Consider the following 14322-nt stretch of genomic DNA (forward strand, 5'->3'; position numbering starts at 1 on the left):
CTCAGCCTGTTGGCTCGGAACATAAGTAGACCTTTGGTCTTGAGAGTGGAAAAGTGACCAATTAGGCTGCTCTGAGGAAGAGTGGAAAGTTCCCTCTTGTGGCTCCTCTTGTGGGAGGCCCAACATAGGCCTGCCTCTCTCAGTGTCCGCTGCTTTATTACTGAGCTGGCCAGCGGCAGGGTGCTGATCTATCCTTCTGGGGAAATGTTGCCTCTAGCTGTACTCTGATATGCTTGGGCTTTTAGAATGTCCCTGTCCCTGTCATGACTCACAGCAGATACAGGATGGGGTAAGAAGCAAACGCCTGGGATACCAGACTGTTTCTTTTTCCTAGTGCTGTGTGTTAGTAGTCCATATGAGAAGGAGGTAAGGCAGCAACAGATGGATAGACAACAGCACCCTGGGTAATGAAGGTCCAAATGGCAGGAATCAGTTAGTTATTCTGAATGACTCTGCTCTTAGGGTCTCAGGGTAGCCATTTAATGCCCTAGAGTTAGAGCTCAAGAGGGGCTGGTGAGGTGGGCTTGGGGCCCAGGTGCTGTCTCTTTTCAGGGTCGGTGTTCTGTAGACCCCAAACCAGCACTCATTTGTAGGTTAATGTCAAGGTGATACATGATTGGACGGTAGAGAGTTGGGCAGGACAAAGTTTTTGTAAGGCAGGAAAGAGAAGGAAGGAGGGGGGGATCAAGATGGAGTCTACAGAGGAGGATGGTTCAGATTTAGGTTCAGATTTAGGTGAACTTGATCGATTTTATCTTGTCTAGGTGGGTGGTTTATGTCTTTATCAATTGGCAGTGAATTTATAGTGTGGATGAATTGTGGATTGAGAATTTAACATGTTCTCAAGTATAGGGAAGGTAGGCACTAGGGAACCACCATCTCAGATAAAAAGTAACTGCCTTTCCCAGCTTCTAAGGTAGGACCAAAAGTCCCTTCCCCCTCCACCCCCAACCCAGGAATGTCTCATGGTGAGCAACTATCAGAGAACAGGCTCTGGGTCAGCTGAAGTGGCTTGGAGAGGGTGGGAGAAGAGCTGGCATCTGGTTCTGAGATGATGATCAGGCCCACCCATACAGACCCTCTTCTAAGCCCACAAGGTGAGTCTAAGGGAGGTGTCGGGGAGGGGAACAGGACTGGCTGTCATCTACTGGGTTGCCTTCCCAGTCCCTGCCTCAAACCCATCCCAGGTTTTTCTGGGACCTGGACACACTCTGCCAGGTCTAAACAAACCAGGGCCTTGAATAGCTACTCTGAAACCCTGAGAGTAGAGTCCTTTGGAATAGCTAAGGGAAACTACAGAAACCTAGAACTGGCCATAACACCCCCAAATAAAAGGGTGAATCAGCATTGAGGGGCAATGCCCTTGCTCTGCTTGAGGGAGAGGTCACACCTATTCAGGGAAGTGTTAAGTGTCCTGCCGGTTCTCTTTGTCAATGAAGCTGTCTCTGTGCTTATCCATGAGTGTGAAGGGCTGAGAGTCAATGCCAGACTTATTGCGTTGCTGGTCACTTAGTGCTGGTGCCCCAGCTCCTACACTTACCCCTCACACCTGGCTCTGCTCCATCAAAGGGACAAGTACCAGCTGTGTGAGGGGTTCCCAGAGAGCAAAGGCAGACTCCCCTAGAACTTCCAGATCTGAGTCCTGCTCAGAATTAGAGAAGACATTGGAGAGTACCCTCTGGATATGCAGTTCCGTTTTCCATCTTCTTGGTCTTCCTGCTGTCTTGAGAGGCAGGAGTGCCAAGGATGAGGGCTTTGAGGCAGTTAGGGGAACACTTGGGGACACCCCCTGTTTTGGGAGACTTCACTCCAGATGAAGGAACTGTACACTGGAGGGTCTAAGCAGCCCGCTATGTCCAATCTTAGAGGGCTTCAGGGCGAATGAACTCCAAGGATGGGCTCATTTCTGGCATCCAGTTTTCTGAAGGTCCAGGCCCTCCCTCATTCTCCCCAGTCTGTCACCATGGCAGCTGCAGGGCTTGTATCTCTACGCCCACACCATTCTTTATGATCACACGAGCAAACACACACAGAGACATCCATGTGTAAGTGAATACACACACACACACACACACACACACACACACACACACACACACACACACACACTTGGATGTCCTTTCCCAGCCTCTCATCACCTGCTCACCACGCCTGAGCTGCCCAGGATCCAGCTCCTGCCTGTCTTAAGATGGTGCCTGGTCCCATAAGACAGTCAGACTTTGGTTGCACTTCCTACAAGGACAGGCTGAAGACTGCCACCCCAGAGGACCAGACAATTGCAGAGTGAACCCAGGTAGTGTTGTGGTAACTCAGATACGCCTTCTCTCAGCCTACGCTCTGGGTGGTTTTACTCTGCCAAGGATGCTACATCTCCAGGGCATGTGTAGCATTACTGGCCAAAGGCAGGGCATCATCCTAGGCAACTGGGCTCAGCTGGGGCAGCAGAAAGCTAGGTGCTAAGGATAGAGTGCTATCTTTTCTAGACAAGCAAATGAATGGCTCTGATCCAAGAACTTAGGTTTTGTTTTGTTTTGTTTTTAAGACAGGGCTTTTCTGTGTATCCCTGGCTGACCTGGAACTCACTTTGTAGACCAAGCTGGCCTCAAACTCAGAGTATTTGCCTGTTTCTGCCTCCCTAGTGCTAGGATTGTGCTGCCTCAGCCTAGTAAAGAATTTGTTTTGTTCTTGATGTATCAAGCCTTTCATATCACTGATTTCTACTTCCTGGCTAACTGGCAGACCCAGGACCCATTGTGCTGCCACTTCTGGCCCCTCTGTAGCTGGGCCAATAACATTTCTGAGGGAGAAGAGCCTTAGAGATGATTAGACTGCCTGCAATGGGACCAGTCTTGACATGGCCCTCAGGTTTCCTACACATCTGATGGGCAAAGTTCAAGGAAGCAAATTGACGTGTATCCTGTCACTGGTGCCAGACACTGGATTTCTGGGGTGAGAATAAGGGCAGGAGATATGGGAGTGGGCCTCCAGGCTGCATGGGATGAGGGAGTCTAGGAAATACAATGAGAGCAGGTGACATTCCCCCACAGTCCCATAAGTTGGAGGCCTATGCCAGGTAAGAACAGCAGGAAGTAGCAGCCACAGATGGGACAAGTGGGGAAGGATTGTGCATCTAATAGCTGGGCAAACCCTACCCTGGTACATTTCTAAACTGTGACATCTTCCACGTTACCAGAGGTAGGAGTCTGTCCAGGTGTAGGAAGGATAGTTGAGAGCAAAGGCCCTCGGGTGGTAAGTTCTGAATTTGAGATAGGACCCCAGGGAGGACCTTGGCTGAGCCTGGGCACAGCACTAAAGATAGCAGCACACTGGGAATATTTAGATTCTGCACACAGCTGTCTCCAACAGGTGCAGGATCCTCCTAGTGGCGTCCTAAGCAGTTCTCATATCTGTGGTACCGCCACTGGGCAGATGGTCCTCTAAGAAAGCAAAAGTGAGCCAGTAAGCAGTGTTCCCCCGTGGTTCCTGGCTCTGCTCCTGCTTGAGTTCCTGTCCTGACTGCTCTCTGTGATGGAGACGTATACGGCTGCAGCCTCAAGAGCAGACAAAGCTGCTGTGAGTCCTCCTTTAGGGTTCCACCCAGGCATTTAGTGCAGGGTATTCCCACCCAGGCATTCAGTTGGGGTATTCCCACCCAGGCATTCAGTACAGGGTATTCCCACTCCCTACCTTAACCTACTGCCTATAAATGACACCTAGCTATAGCAGATGCCAAGCCATTCATGTATATGCTTGTGCCAGTGTGTATACTGTAAGCCTCTTTGCCTCTGCTCCATGTAGCTTCTGTGCACCCAGCCCTTGGTCCACACTCCTCTTGGATCCCAGAGTCACGTCCAGTTCTGGAAGCCTGAGCTGCTAAGGAGTCTGATTTATTTTAAGATTTAGTGAGGGAAACCTGTTTGGTCACACAAGGTTATCTAACCAGTTGTGCAGATGGCCACAGAGGTGAGAGAGTTTATTTGGTGCCTTGTAGGTCAGCATGCCTTTGCAGCTTCCTCGGGGAGCAGTGAGTCGGAAGGAGGTCAGGAATCTCACTGTGGCTCAGGTAGAGATGGGCTTGAGGAACTGAAGATCAGACGTACCAAAGGCAAGATAAGAGTATGTGGTGCACATGGCCTGGGTCGTTCTCTTCTCTGTTTAGGAAAATTTCTAGGATTCCAACAGAAGAGTTCCAGGACTTGGATTCTAGACCAAAGTAGGCACAGTTCCAGGACCTACGTGTGGCTCCTCTTCTGACGGCCCAGGAGAGCTAAGCACCTATTATGAGTCCTGGAGTTTTCATTGCTGCATTTTATCCACTTTATATTCATAGTTATGTTCTCCATATATATATATATACATATATATATACATACATATATATATGGACTTAAGAGACAGGAAAACATACCCCATCCCTACAGACTGTGTACCTTTCCAAGCCCTGATACAAAGCAAAACTGAGGAAGATGGCTCAATCGACAGCCTTAGGGAGATTTCAAATCACTATGGGGCATTGGGGTAAAGCCAGCCATTCAGTGGGTGGCTACGAACTTTACCATGACAGATGTTCACAGAGACTGCTTGCCAGTAATGGACACAGCTGGTAATCAGCTTGTCTCCTGCTTGCCCCATCCCTGGACAACTTCTGTGCAGGCCAGTGATTCTCAACTTTCTTAATGCTGTGGCCCTTTAATACAGCTCTTTATGTGACCCCCAACCACAACATTATCTACATTGCTGCTTTATAACTGTAATCTTGCCACTGTTATGAGTCACAATGTAAATATTTTTGAAAATAAGGGTTTGCCAAAGGGATCATGACCTACAGGTTGAGAACTGCTGGTCTAGACGGGCATGGCTGCTAGAGAGGTACGCACTCTAGGGACACGGACTGCAGAAAGATAGTTTGGCGATCTAGGTGCCTCATGGTTCATCCCCACGAGGCCTGGAGATGAGGTCATTAGGACTCAGGACCTGTGTTCCTGAGAGTGTGGGCAGGGAGACCCAGGGGTTAGCCCCATTTGGATGACCATACCTGTAAGGCCCCAAACATACAGAGGTGGGCGTTACTAACTCTGGGTGAGAAAACACTGGCCAGAGGACATATGCGTCCGAGGCTGGAAGTTGCAGGAAAGCCCTGGAAGGTTGCTGACCTCTCAGGAAGAGCCAATACAAGTTCTGTAATCTCCTGCCCTGTCTCCCCCCTCCGCCCCCCCCCCCCCCGCATCCATTGGGCCGCCCCCGTCGGCCAGGTGTTCTTGTCTGTTCCAAGAGACGAAGGAATTGTTTGCTTGGTCTAGTCCACAACAGGTGGGCGACGGATTCCAGGGCTTGTGGTTCTTCACACGTCGATGCGGAAGTAACGAGGCTCTGCGTCTCCACCCTTCTGAAGCCATCTTGCACTAACAGCCCAGAGACTTCGCACGGGAAAGCGGTAACCAGCCTCTTGGGAACGCACTGCTATCCTCCAGTCGCTAGGGGGAAGCATTTGCGCTACGGCGCATGCGCTTTCCTGGCTTCAGGAGGCGTCTTGGCGTTCTTGCTGGCTTCCGCCCCAGGTGAGCTTCCGGCGCGGAGGTCACGGACAAAATGGTGCCCCCGGTTCAGGTCTCTCCGCTCATCAAGGTGAATCCCCTTCACCGTCACTGCGCGGTGCTCACAGCCCTTGTATGCCCCCTTTCCCTTCCCCTCCCCTGACTTAGCATTGCCCACCCTCGAGACTGCCGGCTGTGGTCTCCAAGCAATCCCCGGCCTGCAACCCTTGCACACACACCCGCCCATTGCTCCCTTTCCCAGTCCTCCTCCATCTCCGACCCTGCGATCCCCTTGTCCCACCGGTGTTCCTTCTGCTCTAACGTTTTGTTCTGCAGTTCGGCCGGTACTCCGCTCTGATCCTCGGCATGGCATACGGCGCCAAGCGCTACAGTGAGTTTGGGGATTGGGAGGGCGGGATTCCGGGGAGAGACACCTAGCTGTGTGACACTGCTCGGGCCAGCACCTCCTCGGGAGGGAAATAATTCTAGGCCAGAGGGGAGCAGGTGGGGACAGCTATCCGGAGATTCTGGAGTCGGCTTTTTCACGAAGCAGCATTTTTAGGGAAGAAGTTAATTGCTTCCACTCCCCAGGTTACTTAAAACCCCGGGCAGAGGAGGAGAGAAGAATAGCAGCGGAGGAAAAAAAGAGACTAGATGAGTTGAAACGGATTGAGAGAGAACTGGCAGAAGGTATGGTTTTTAGCCCCTCCCAACACCCACGAGGTTTCTGGAAGTAGCTGCTGTTTAGTGGACCAGGGGCTACCTCATCCCGTGACGCTTTTGTCCAGTGCTGCCCTCCGTAGAGCCTGTGGAGCAGGGGAAGCACACTACCCTTCTCTTGGGTGGCATCTGCAAATTCCCTTTCCTTTCAAGAGGCTACTGCTGAGCAGGCTCTCTGACCCCTCTCTGTTGACTTCCTGTAGATTCCAGTCAGATGGAGAAGGCAGTTGGGGATGCAAGGGATGGTTTTAGTGATGAAGTTAGATTCCCTTGGAATTAGATTGTGAATTGTTTAAGAACTGAAGTCCCCCATAAGGTGGCCCGAGTCTGTATGATGTGTAACATGGTCTCCTTTCACTTTTCAGCTGAAGATGTCAGCATTTTCAAGTGAGGCGGCAGTGATCTTGCTTTTCTCTTGTCGTTGAGGATGAATAAAGCTTCATTGTGTGATGCTCTGGCTTCCTCTCATTACTGCCTTGGTTGTTTGCTGCTAGGCACCAGCTCTGTGGTTCTATCCTGGCTTTTTCTCCTGTAGGGGCTTGGGTGGGGGTGGGGTGTGTGGAGTTTCAAAGGAATTAATGATCCTTACCCAACACACATACAAAGTAAAGCTCAGAAGCATGTGAGGAGTACTGAAGGGTGCAGTGGTAAGTCCAAATTGGGACCCAGGGATGCCAGGGTAATAGAGTGGCCTAGCCTCCTGGTTGCAGCTTGCTCTGCTCTGTGCTCTTCTGCTTATGTCTGCAGCTCAGGGCCCTGCACAGGGGGAAAGGTGGGGGTTGATGCCTTCACAGTAACATGGGTCAAAGTGATCTAAAGCTGAACTATTCAAGGAGACCTGGATGACTGGGCTCCTGTGTCCAACTGGGGTGATACTTAGTTCTTGACACAAACAAGACGCCCGGGAAGAGGGAACCTCAATTGAGGAATTGTCTAAGAGTTTGGCTTGTGGGCATGTCTGTGGGGCATTTTCTTAATCGATGGTTAATCTGTGGAAGTGCCTAGCCCACTGGGTGGTACCAACACTGGGCAGATGGTCCTCTTAAGAAAGCAAAAGTGAGCCAGTAAGCAGAGTAATCAGTATTCCTCCATGGTTCCTGGCTCTGCCCCTGCTTGAGTTCCTGTCCTGACTGTTGTTCTCTGTGATGGAGACGTGTAAACCAAATAGAGCAAGCCCTCCGGGTTGCTTTTGGTTATGGTCCTCACAGCAATCAAAAGCAAGCTGGAAGCGTTCCTGCTTCCTCAGTTTCGTGCTTTAAATAACTTTTCTAGGTTTGGAGCCTGTTTTTGTCTTTAAACTGAGTTGATCTACAGATGTGGTGAGAATCAGGACATGTAAACTTCAAAACTGTATATTTGGTTTTAGAGGCTGAAGAGCCGCTTTCCCCCTCTACTCTCCCCAAATGGTATCCCACTCTCTGGGGCTCTTAGAGTTAAATCTGCCACCCCATCCCCCAGACTGCTGGGTGTGCTCTCTTCCCAGGAATGCCTCCTTCCAGTTAGTCTTGGCCTGTTGGGAGGACAATTTCTTTGGGATTCCCATAAGTTTGTTCTTTGCCAGATAGTGCCCATGTCAGAGGTTAGTCTTGTGAGGTTCCATTGGACCACCTCTGTTTTACCCTCAGGCTCCCCTGTACAGCTACAGCCTCAAGAGCAGACAAAGCTGCTGTGCTTCCTCCTTTAGGGTTCCACCCAGGCATTCAGTACAGGGTATTCCCACTCAGGCATTCAGTACAGGGTATTCCCACCCAGGCATTCAGTGCAGGGTATTCCCACCCAGGCATTTATGCGGGGTATTCCCACCCAGGCATTCAGTGCAGGGTATTCCCACCCAGGCATTCAGTGCGGGGTATTCCCACCCAGGCATTCAGTGCAGGGTATTCCCACCCAGGCATTCAGTGCAGGGTATTCCCACCCAGGCATTCAGTGCAGGGTATTCCCACCCAGGCATTCATGCGGGGTATTCCCACCCAGGCATTCAGTGCAGGGTATTCCCACCCAGGCATTCAGTGCAGGGTATTCCCACCCAGGCATTCAGTGCAGGGTATTCCCACCCAGGCATTCATGTGGGGTATTCCCACCCAGGCATTCAGTGCAGGGTATTCCCACCCAGGCATTCAGTGCAGGGTATTCCCACCCAGGCATTCAGTGCAGGGTATTCCCACCCAGGCATTCAGTGCAGGGTATTCCCACCCAGGCATTCAGTGCAGGGTATTCCCACCCAGGCATTCAGTGCGGGGTATTCCCACCCAGGCATTCAGTGCGGGGTATTCCCACCCAGGCATTCAGTGCGGGGTATTCCCACCCAGGCATTCAGTGCGGGGTATTCTCACCCAGGCATTCAGTATGGGGTATTCCCACCCAGGCATTCTGTATGGGGTATTCCCACCCAGGCATTCTGTACGGGGTATTCCCACCCAGGCATTCAAGTATAGGGTATTCCCACTCAGGCATTCAGTACGGGGTATTCCCACTCAGGCCACTTGCATTTGATCTCAGCTCTGCTCACAGCCTTGGCCAGCAGTTTTTCAACAGGACAAATATAATGTGGCCTCCAATGCTGTTAGGATGTGTAATACTGGCAAGTTATTTTCTCTTGTGTTGCTCTGACTTCCTGGGCATATGTCTTTACTGAAGCAGATGGGACAGGATACATACGTACAATAGTAGAGCTCTGATTCCAGACACATTTCACAGATCCATTACAAAGATCTCCGTGGGAACTTTATCAAACCAGATGAATATTATGGGCTACACTATTTAACTTATTCATAGTTGGTTTTAATTTGTAAAAACACCTTTAAAGTTTCAAAACATCCAAAGTTTGATCTTTTTCTCCCCCCTGTTCCTAATATCTTACACCAAACTGCTATAGGCAGAGTCCATACCCAGTGGGTGAGTGGCAGGAGGGACACAAAGCCATGAGATAGAGCTTATAGAATACAGCAGGTCGAGGACTTGGGTGCTGGACCACCATTGCAAATTTCTGTGCCCGCTGCAAAAGAAGATAGAGTGTGAGGCCTTGTCTTCTACACCCAGTGCCCTCTACCCCTGCAGGTTTCCCTGCAGGGGCTGAACTAGATCTGTAGCCAACCTAAGCCGATTACACTGAGCCTTGCTTAGCCCTTGAGCCCCTTCGGTCACTATGCCCTGATTACTTTCAGTCCTGACCTCCCGTGACCCAGAAGCTGGCCCTGGAGAACCCCAGGTCCAGGGTAAACAAACCCTGGAAAAGATAAGACAGTGTCACTGGGCTTCTGATCTGGGGTGCATTGGCTTGTTCAACTGACTCGCACGATACAAGGTAAGCATTGAGCCTCCTTAACTCTTAGCTCACTGTGGGTTTTGGGTTTTTTTTTTTGTTTTGTTTTTTTTTTTGTTTTTTGCCTTTTTGTTGTTTGATTCAGGTTTTCTCTCGTTTCTCAGGGTAGCTGGGGGATATGAGATATGCTCCACAAGGAATAGCATGGATGGATGGAGCATCCCTTGGCTCCAGAGCCTGTCTCAGCTGTTGTGCTATGCAAATTAGCTGCCTTGCTGCTTGCTTGGTGTTTCTCTGCCATCTCACAGCATTGACTTAGGGCTTAACTATGAGCCCATCCCGGTTCTCTGAGGGGCCCAGACCTTTCTTGGCTGCTACTCTGTCTTCTTCCTTCTTCTTCTCTTCCTCCAGTGCCTTGACTTTGGCCTCATACTCATCAGCTAGAGCTTTCCACTCCTTTCTGTTATTTTGCAGTCGGTCAAACATGGGCAGGATCTCTTCGTGAAATCGAGAAAATTCCTAGAGGGAACTGAGAAGTCACCATGCTGTTTCACGGATCTTGCAGGGCTCAAATGGTAGCTCTTCAAGGACTCAGGCTTCCCTACCACCGAACTCACTGGACTGAGAATGCTCTGTAATCATGGAGCTATATATTTTGCTTATAGGATTCTGGTATCTGTGGCCTGTTTATCTTAAAAGTCATAAGGACGGTGAAATGAGGCTTCAGACTCCCTGATACTGCATATACAATGACCACTCTTAGCACTGGTCACTGGACTGCAAAGATTGATCTCTAGGTCATATAATCTAAGACTCCACACTGCAGGCCTAGCATGAGCTTGGTTTCCTGACCCTTATCTTACTTTACTTGGGGCTCGCTCCAGACAATGTCATCTATAGTTAACCCCATAGGAGAGAACCTCTGAGGTGTCTCCTTTCCAGAACATCCCTAAGGAGGAGGACAGCATAGTAACTTGTGAGATGGATTTATGATATAGCATTAACAGGATGACCATCCCAAGAATAGAGCAGAGAATGTCACCTGCTGGAGGATTGGAAACTCCAACAAACTCTACAACTGCTTTCAGATGATGTCAATGAGCAGAGGGACAATGGGGCCCACAGTGGTCATCTCTTCCTGCTTCCCCAACTGCATACGATTGATGTCGCTTGAAACCACACAGCATCTACTTTTCAATGTGGGTCTGTCACCACTGAGTACAACTCAATGATGTGGACCTTGGGTGTCATGTATATCACATGAGGATACTGTAGTCAGGCCTGTCTTGTGAGTCTCTTCAAGTTCTTGTCTTATATTCTATGATCAAATAGCAGAACTCAAAGACTTGGCAGTTCTTTGGTGCCTGGCCAGCTAGTGGGAACATGGCTGCTAACATGTTCTTCAGGTTGTATTGGGGTATTCCATCGGAGACAGCTAAGACTCAGGCTTGAGTCACATTTTCACAGATACCTAGGAAAGTTGTGGCCACTTTCCTGAAGAAGTTGTGCCTGCTGTGGGTAAAGGGGTACTCCGAGGCAGGGATATTTAAGGTGAGACCTCAGGGTGCATAAGGACATTTTAGGGAATATACTTGGTGATTCTGAGGGACGGTCATAAGTTTGGGGACAAACCATTGCTTGGGCAGGTTAAGATGGGTGTTGCGGTTTCCCTCATCTATCAGATAAGGGTGGACACCTCACAAATGTCCCTGTTGGGTCCCTGTTGGATCCAGCCCATTCCCTACCCACCCTTAGCCAGTCTACCCCAGCCAATGTAGAATACCCCTGCTACGCACCTTGTACACGAAAGTACATACGAAGTCGATGAAGCCAACTTGTAGCTTGGGGAGCTCAGCTGCTTTGTTCCGGTCCATCATGGGCTTGTGAAGAAAACACAGGCAGATGACATGGGAGCTGTCTCTCCCTACGAGGCTTTGTTTGCTGGCAAAAACCTCTTTCTCGCTGAGTCTATACCTTGCTTAAAGCCTGCTCTAAACAGTTCTTCCCATTAGCTAGAGCTGGTTTGGAAGATAAGTGGTCAGAACAACCTTATATAGTTCCTGTGTGTATAGATACCGTCTCTGGTGCTAGCAGGGGGTCCTAACCCTAACTGTAACTCCCTCGTTGTCTTATCTTGGACTACTTCTCCCTGTCTTTCCCTAGGTTTGCCCTTCTCAGTTGACCTCCCTGGACTGTCCTGCCTAGTGCGTGTACTCTGAGGCTGCATAGACACTAGGTGCTCTTGATCGTGAGATACAACTCTGATCTTCCAATTTTTTCATGATTTCTATTCTACTACAAGATGCCAAGTTACCCATAGTCATGCCAAAGGGCTCCACAAATCCAGGATAAGACTCTGGGACCTTAAGTAACTGGGGTCTGGAGCACTACCAAGCATTCTAATTCATATGTCAAGATGGAAGATTCTGGAAGCCACACTCACAATGGGCTGTTGGTCCAGGACAGTCCTCTCCAGGTCCCCCTGTTCCCAGAACTCAGCAGCCACCAGAAGAGCAACCTGAGCACACACAAAAGTTATAGTGGGGCTCTGTATTCAGGAGCAGCCGGCCCTCCCCTCGAGGCTCTGCAGGCAGTGTTCGTATGGTGCCTCTCATTGCTGTACCCAGGCATTACTTCAAAAGCCAACACCATTTCCCTGTAGCTTCCTAGGTACAGACCCAGGACGGCCTGTGAAGGGCTACTCTGGGTCCAGATGGTCATCAGTCCTGACCTTGCTCTGGACTTCCCAGGGCTTGGTGATAGCAGACAGGTCACATGCAGTCATCATCATGGCCCTGTGGACAGACAGAGCAGACTTCCTGTCCTTCTGAGCAGAGAGTAAGCACATTTTCTCAGCAGCTCTCTGGGACAATCCTAGGGAAGGTGCTGGTCCCGAGTCCCCATCTTGTAGGTGAAGAAGGGGAGCCGAGGAAGATTCTGGATTCTCTGCTGAGGCCTATGAACCTCAGGACAGATCAAGGCAGTGCCTTTGTTCAATTCAGAGAGAACTACTCCTGTGGGGGTCTCCTGACCCTAGGGTTGGGGAGGTCTGCAGGGCTAATTGGCCAACAGTAGACCTGCTACTTACATGACGATCTCCTTTCGTGTGGTCTCTAGGGACAAGTACTCAACCCAGCTCTTCTTATCTTCATAGTTCTTAGATTCATCCACAATCTTCTGGAACATGGTTCTCTTCCTGATCCCAAGAAGGAGTGGGGAGTAGGTGACAGGCTGGTCATGTTTATCTGTGTCTACTGAGGGCTCTACTCATACCTCCAGCCTCTGACGCATTCTTACTTGAAGTAGAGGGCCAGGTCAGTGGCAATGATGGCGATGTCCATGAGGTGGATCACATGTTCATGCTGCCGCCGGTTCAGGTTCTGGTAGATATTCAGGCTCTGTGGGGACCATCAGTTGGTGTTGGGTTGTGGCAGGTGCTGTCTTGACTCTCAGGGCCTACTCTGTCTGATCTCCTCACTCTAACCTGACCTTCACTATGTCCAGATCAGTCTTAGGCTACTTCTCCAAGCAAAGATTGTCATACCTGTCTTTCTTCCCTTGGCGTCTACCCTCTGCCTGGGAGGGTCCTGGGTCAGATACCTTTGCCCATTTCCATGATCCGTTGTACCCTCTAGTGGCCATTCATAGCTACTGTCTCCATGAATGCAATTTTGCCCCATGTGGAAACATCTCTAGATGTGAGCCTGTCCCTTAGCACCTCACACCGATAAATCCATGCTGTCCAGGACCTCCTGCTTGTCTACTAAAGCCCAGAGAAGAAGCAAATCAGGAACAAACCTCCTCTGCCAACAGAAACTTCCCAAACTCCAAGTGGTGCCTTTCCAGAATTGAGGAGCCATGTAGTTTGGCTAGAGGATTCTGAGATCTGTTGTATATTTTATTTTAAAAGAAAGCACAACATAAACCATGTTAGAAGGCAGCAGGATGAGGTCTGACCCATCTGGCACTGTGCCTTCAAGGTGGTCCATCTCAGTACTGATTGCCAGACTGCAAAGACTCACCCTAAGGGCACGTGACTTATGGTTTACCACGCCCACCATGAGCCTGCCCTCCCCACAGCCTACTTCATCTGGTACAGGTTGTTGGTGCCACGGTGGTCGATGTCGTGGCACAGGCCAGCTGTAACCATGGCGAAGGCCTCTAGGTCTGTGTAATAGCTCTTCAGTTTGCCTGTCTGTGGGGATAGGTCCAGTCAGTCCTGAGTCCTGCCACCGGCCCAGCTCTATGGCTCCAGAAGGCAGGGGTTGAAGGGAATGTGGGCGGCCCAAACCCATCCCTTTGCCCAAACAGGTCCCTTCCACCATTGCTGGGACTGGATCCACACAATCCTTGGACCAGAAGGGAGTTAGCTGTGGTGCTTGCCCCAGCCCCCTCGGTCATCTTGCCCATCCCTTTTACACACATACCATGAGTAGGGTAAACATGGTCTGGGCCACATTGAAGCCATGGCGCCAGTTATGGTAGGTGATTCTTCGGTAAGCTTTGCTGACAGAGAATAGGAAGCGCACAAGGACCTGGGGAGCAGAGGACACGTGGGCTCTGGGATCCACACGTGAGTCTACACAATACCACATGAGAGTCCACACAAGCCTCTCCTGTGCTTGCAGTAGAGTCTGCTATACCTATTTCCCTGCTTCTGTCTTGTTGGCCTCAGAGCCCTTGTTCCTTGTTCCCGTTGGCCCCTTCCTGTCTGGGAAGGGTTCTCACATTCCAGACATTGGAAATTTGATGCCTCTCTCCCCGTGGTTCAGACTCATAATGGGAAGAGGACCCTGGCATGTGAGA

General features: G+C 50.3%; 2 protein-coding genes across 3 annotated transcripts in view; one reads left to right on the top strand and one right to left on the bottom strand.

Moving 5' to 3' along the window:
- The first annotated feature begins 5502 nt into the window (after nucleotides 1–5502).
- On the top strand, nucleotides 5503–6704 carry Atp5me (ATP synthase membrane subunit e). 2 transcript variants are annotated; one of them, NM_080481.1, is made up of 4 exons: nucleotides 5575–5625; nucleotides 5871–5925; nucleotides 6126–6224; nucleotides 6620–6703. In NM_080481.1, the coding sequence occupies exons 1-4, from the start codon at nucleotides 5590–5592 to the stop codon at nucleotides 6643–6645; spliced, it is 216 nt and encodes a 71-aa protein (NP_536729.1). In that variant the 5' UTR covers nucleotides 5575–5589; the 3' UTR covers nucleotides 6646–6703. The 2 variants fall into 2 exon arrangements, with proteins under 2 accessions (XP_063128881.1, NP_536729.1); XM_063272811.1 differs by having other exon boundaries at nucleotides 5503–5625; nucleotides 6126–6704.
- Nucleotides 6705–9016: 2312 nt separating this feature from the next.
- The window catches only part of Pde6b (phosphodiesterase 6B), a 43134-nt gene continuing 37828 nt past the window's right edge, over nucleotides 9017–14322 (bottom strand). The window contains exons 13-22 of the mRNA NM_001106024.1: nucleotides 13944–14051; nucleotides 13602–13711; nucleotides 13315–13402; nucleotides 12814–12914; nucleotides 12605–12712; nucleotides 12248–12311; nucleotides 11960–12034; nucleotides 11313–11396; nucleotides 9879–10035; nucleotides 9017–9249 (exon numbers count right to left, since the gene is read on the bottom strand). Coding sequence (NP_001099494.1) covers nucleotides 9188–9249; nucleotides 9879–10035; nucleotides 11313–11396; nucleotides 11960–12034; nucleotides 12248–12311; nucleotides 12605–12712; nucleotides 12814–12914; nucleotides 13315–13402; nucleotides 13602–13711; nucleotides 13944–14051 — 957 coding nt within the window. The 3' untranslated portion in view covers nucleotides 9017–9187. The remainder of the gene's footprint in view (nucleotides 9250–9878; nucleotides 10036–11312; nucleotides 11397–11959; nucleotides 12035–12247; nucleotides 12312–12604; nucleotides 12713–12813; nucleotides 12915–13314; nucleotides 13403–13601; nucleotides 13712–13943; nucleotides 14052–14322) is intronic.

Source organism: Rattus norvegicus, chromosome 14 (genome assembly GCF_036323735.1).
Source record: "Rattus norvegicus strain BN/NHsdMcwi chromosome 14, GRCr8, whole genome shotgun sequence".
NCBI lineage: Eukaryota > Metazoa > Chordata > Mammalia > Rodentia > Muridae > Rattus > Rattus norvegicus.

Coding starts and splice junctions, on each gene's coding strand:
- Atp5me (XM_063272811.1), top strand. CDS start 5,590: ATGGTGCCCCCGGTTCAGGTCTCTCCGCTCATCAAG. Junction 5,626..5,870: donor AGGTCTCTCCGCTCATCAAG/GTGAATCCCCTT, acceptor TTTGTTCTGCAG/TTCGGCCGGTACTCCGCTCT. Junction 5,926..6,125: donor ATACGGCGCCAAGCGCTACA/GTGAGTTTGGGG, acceptor TCCACTCCCCAG/GTTACTTAAAACCCCGGGCA.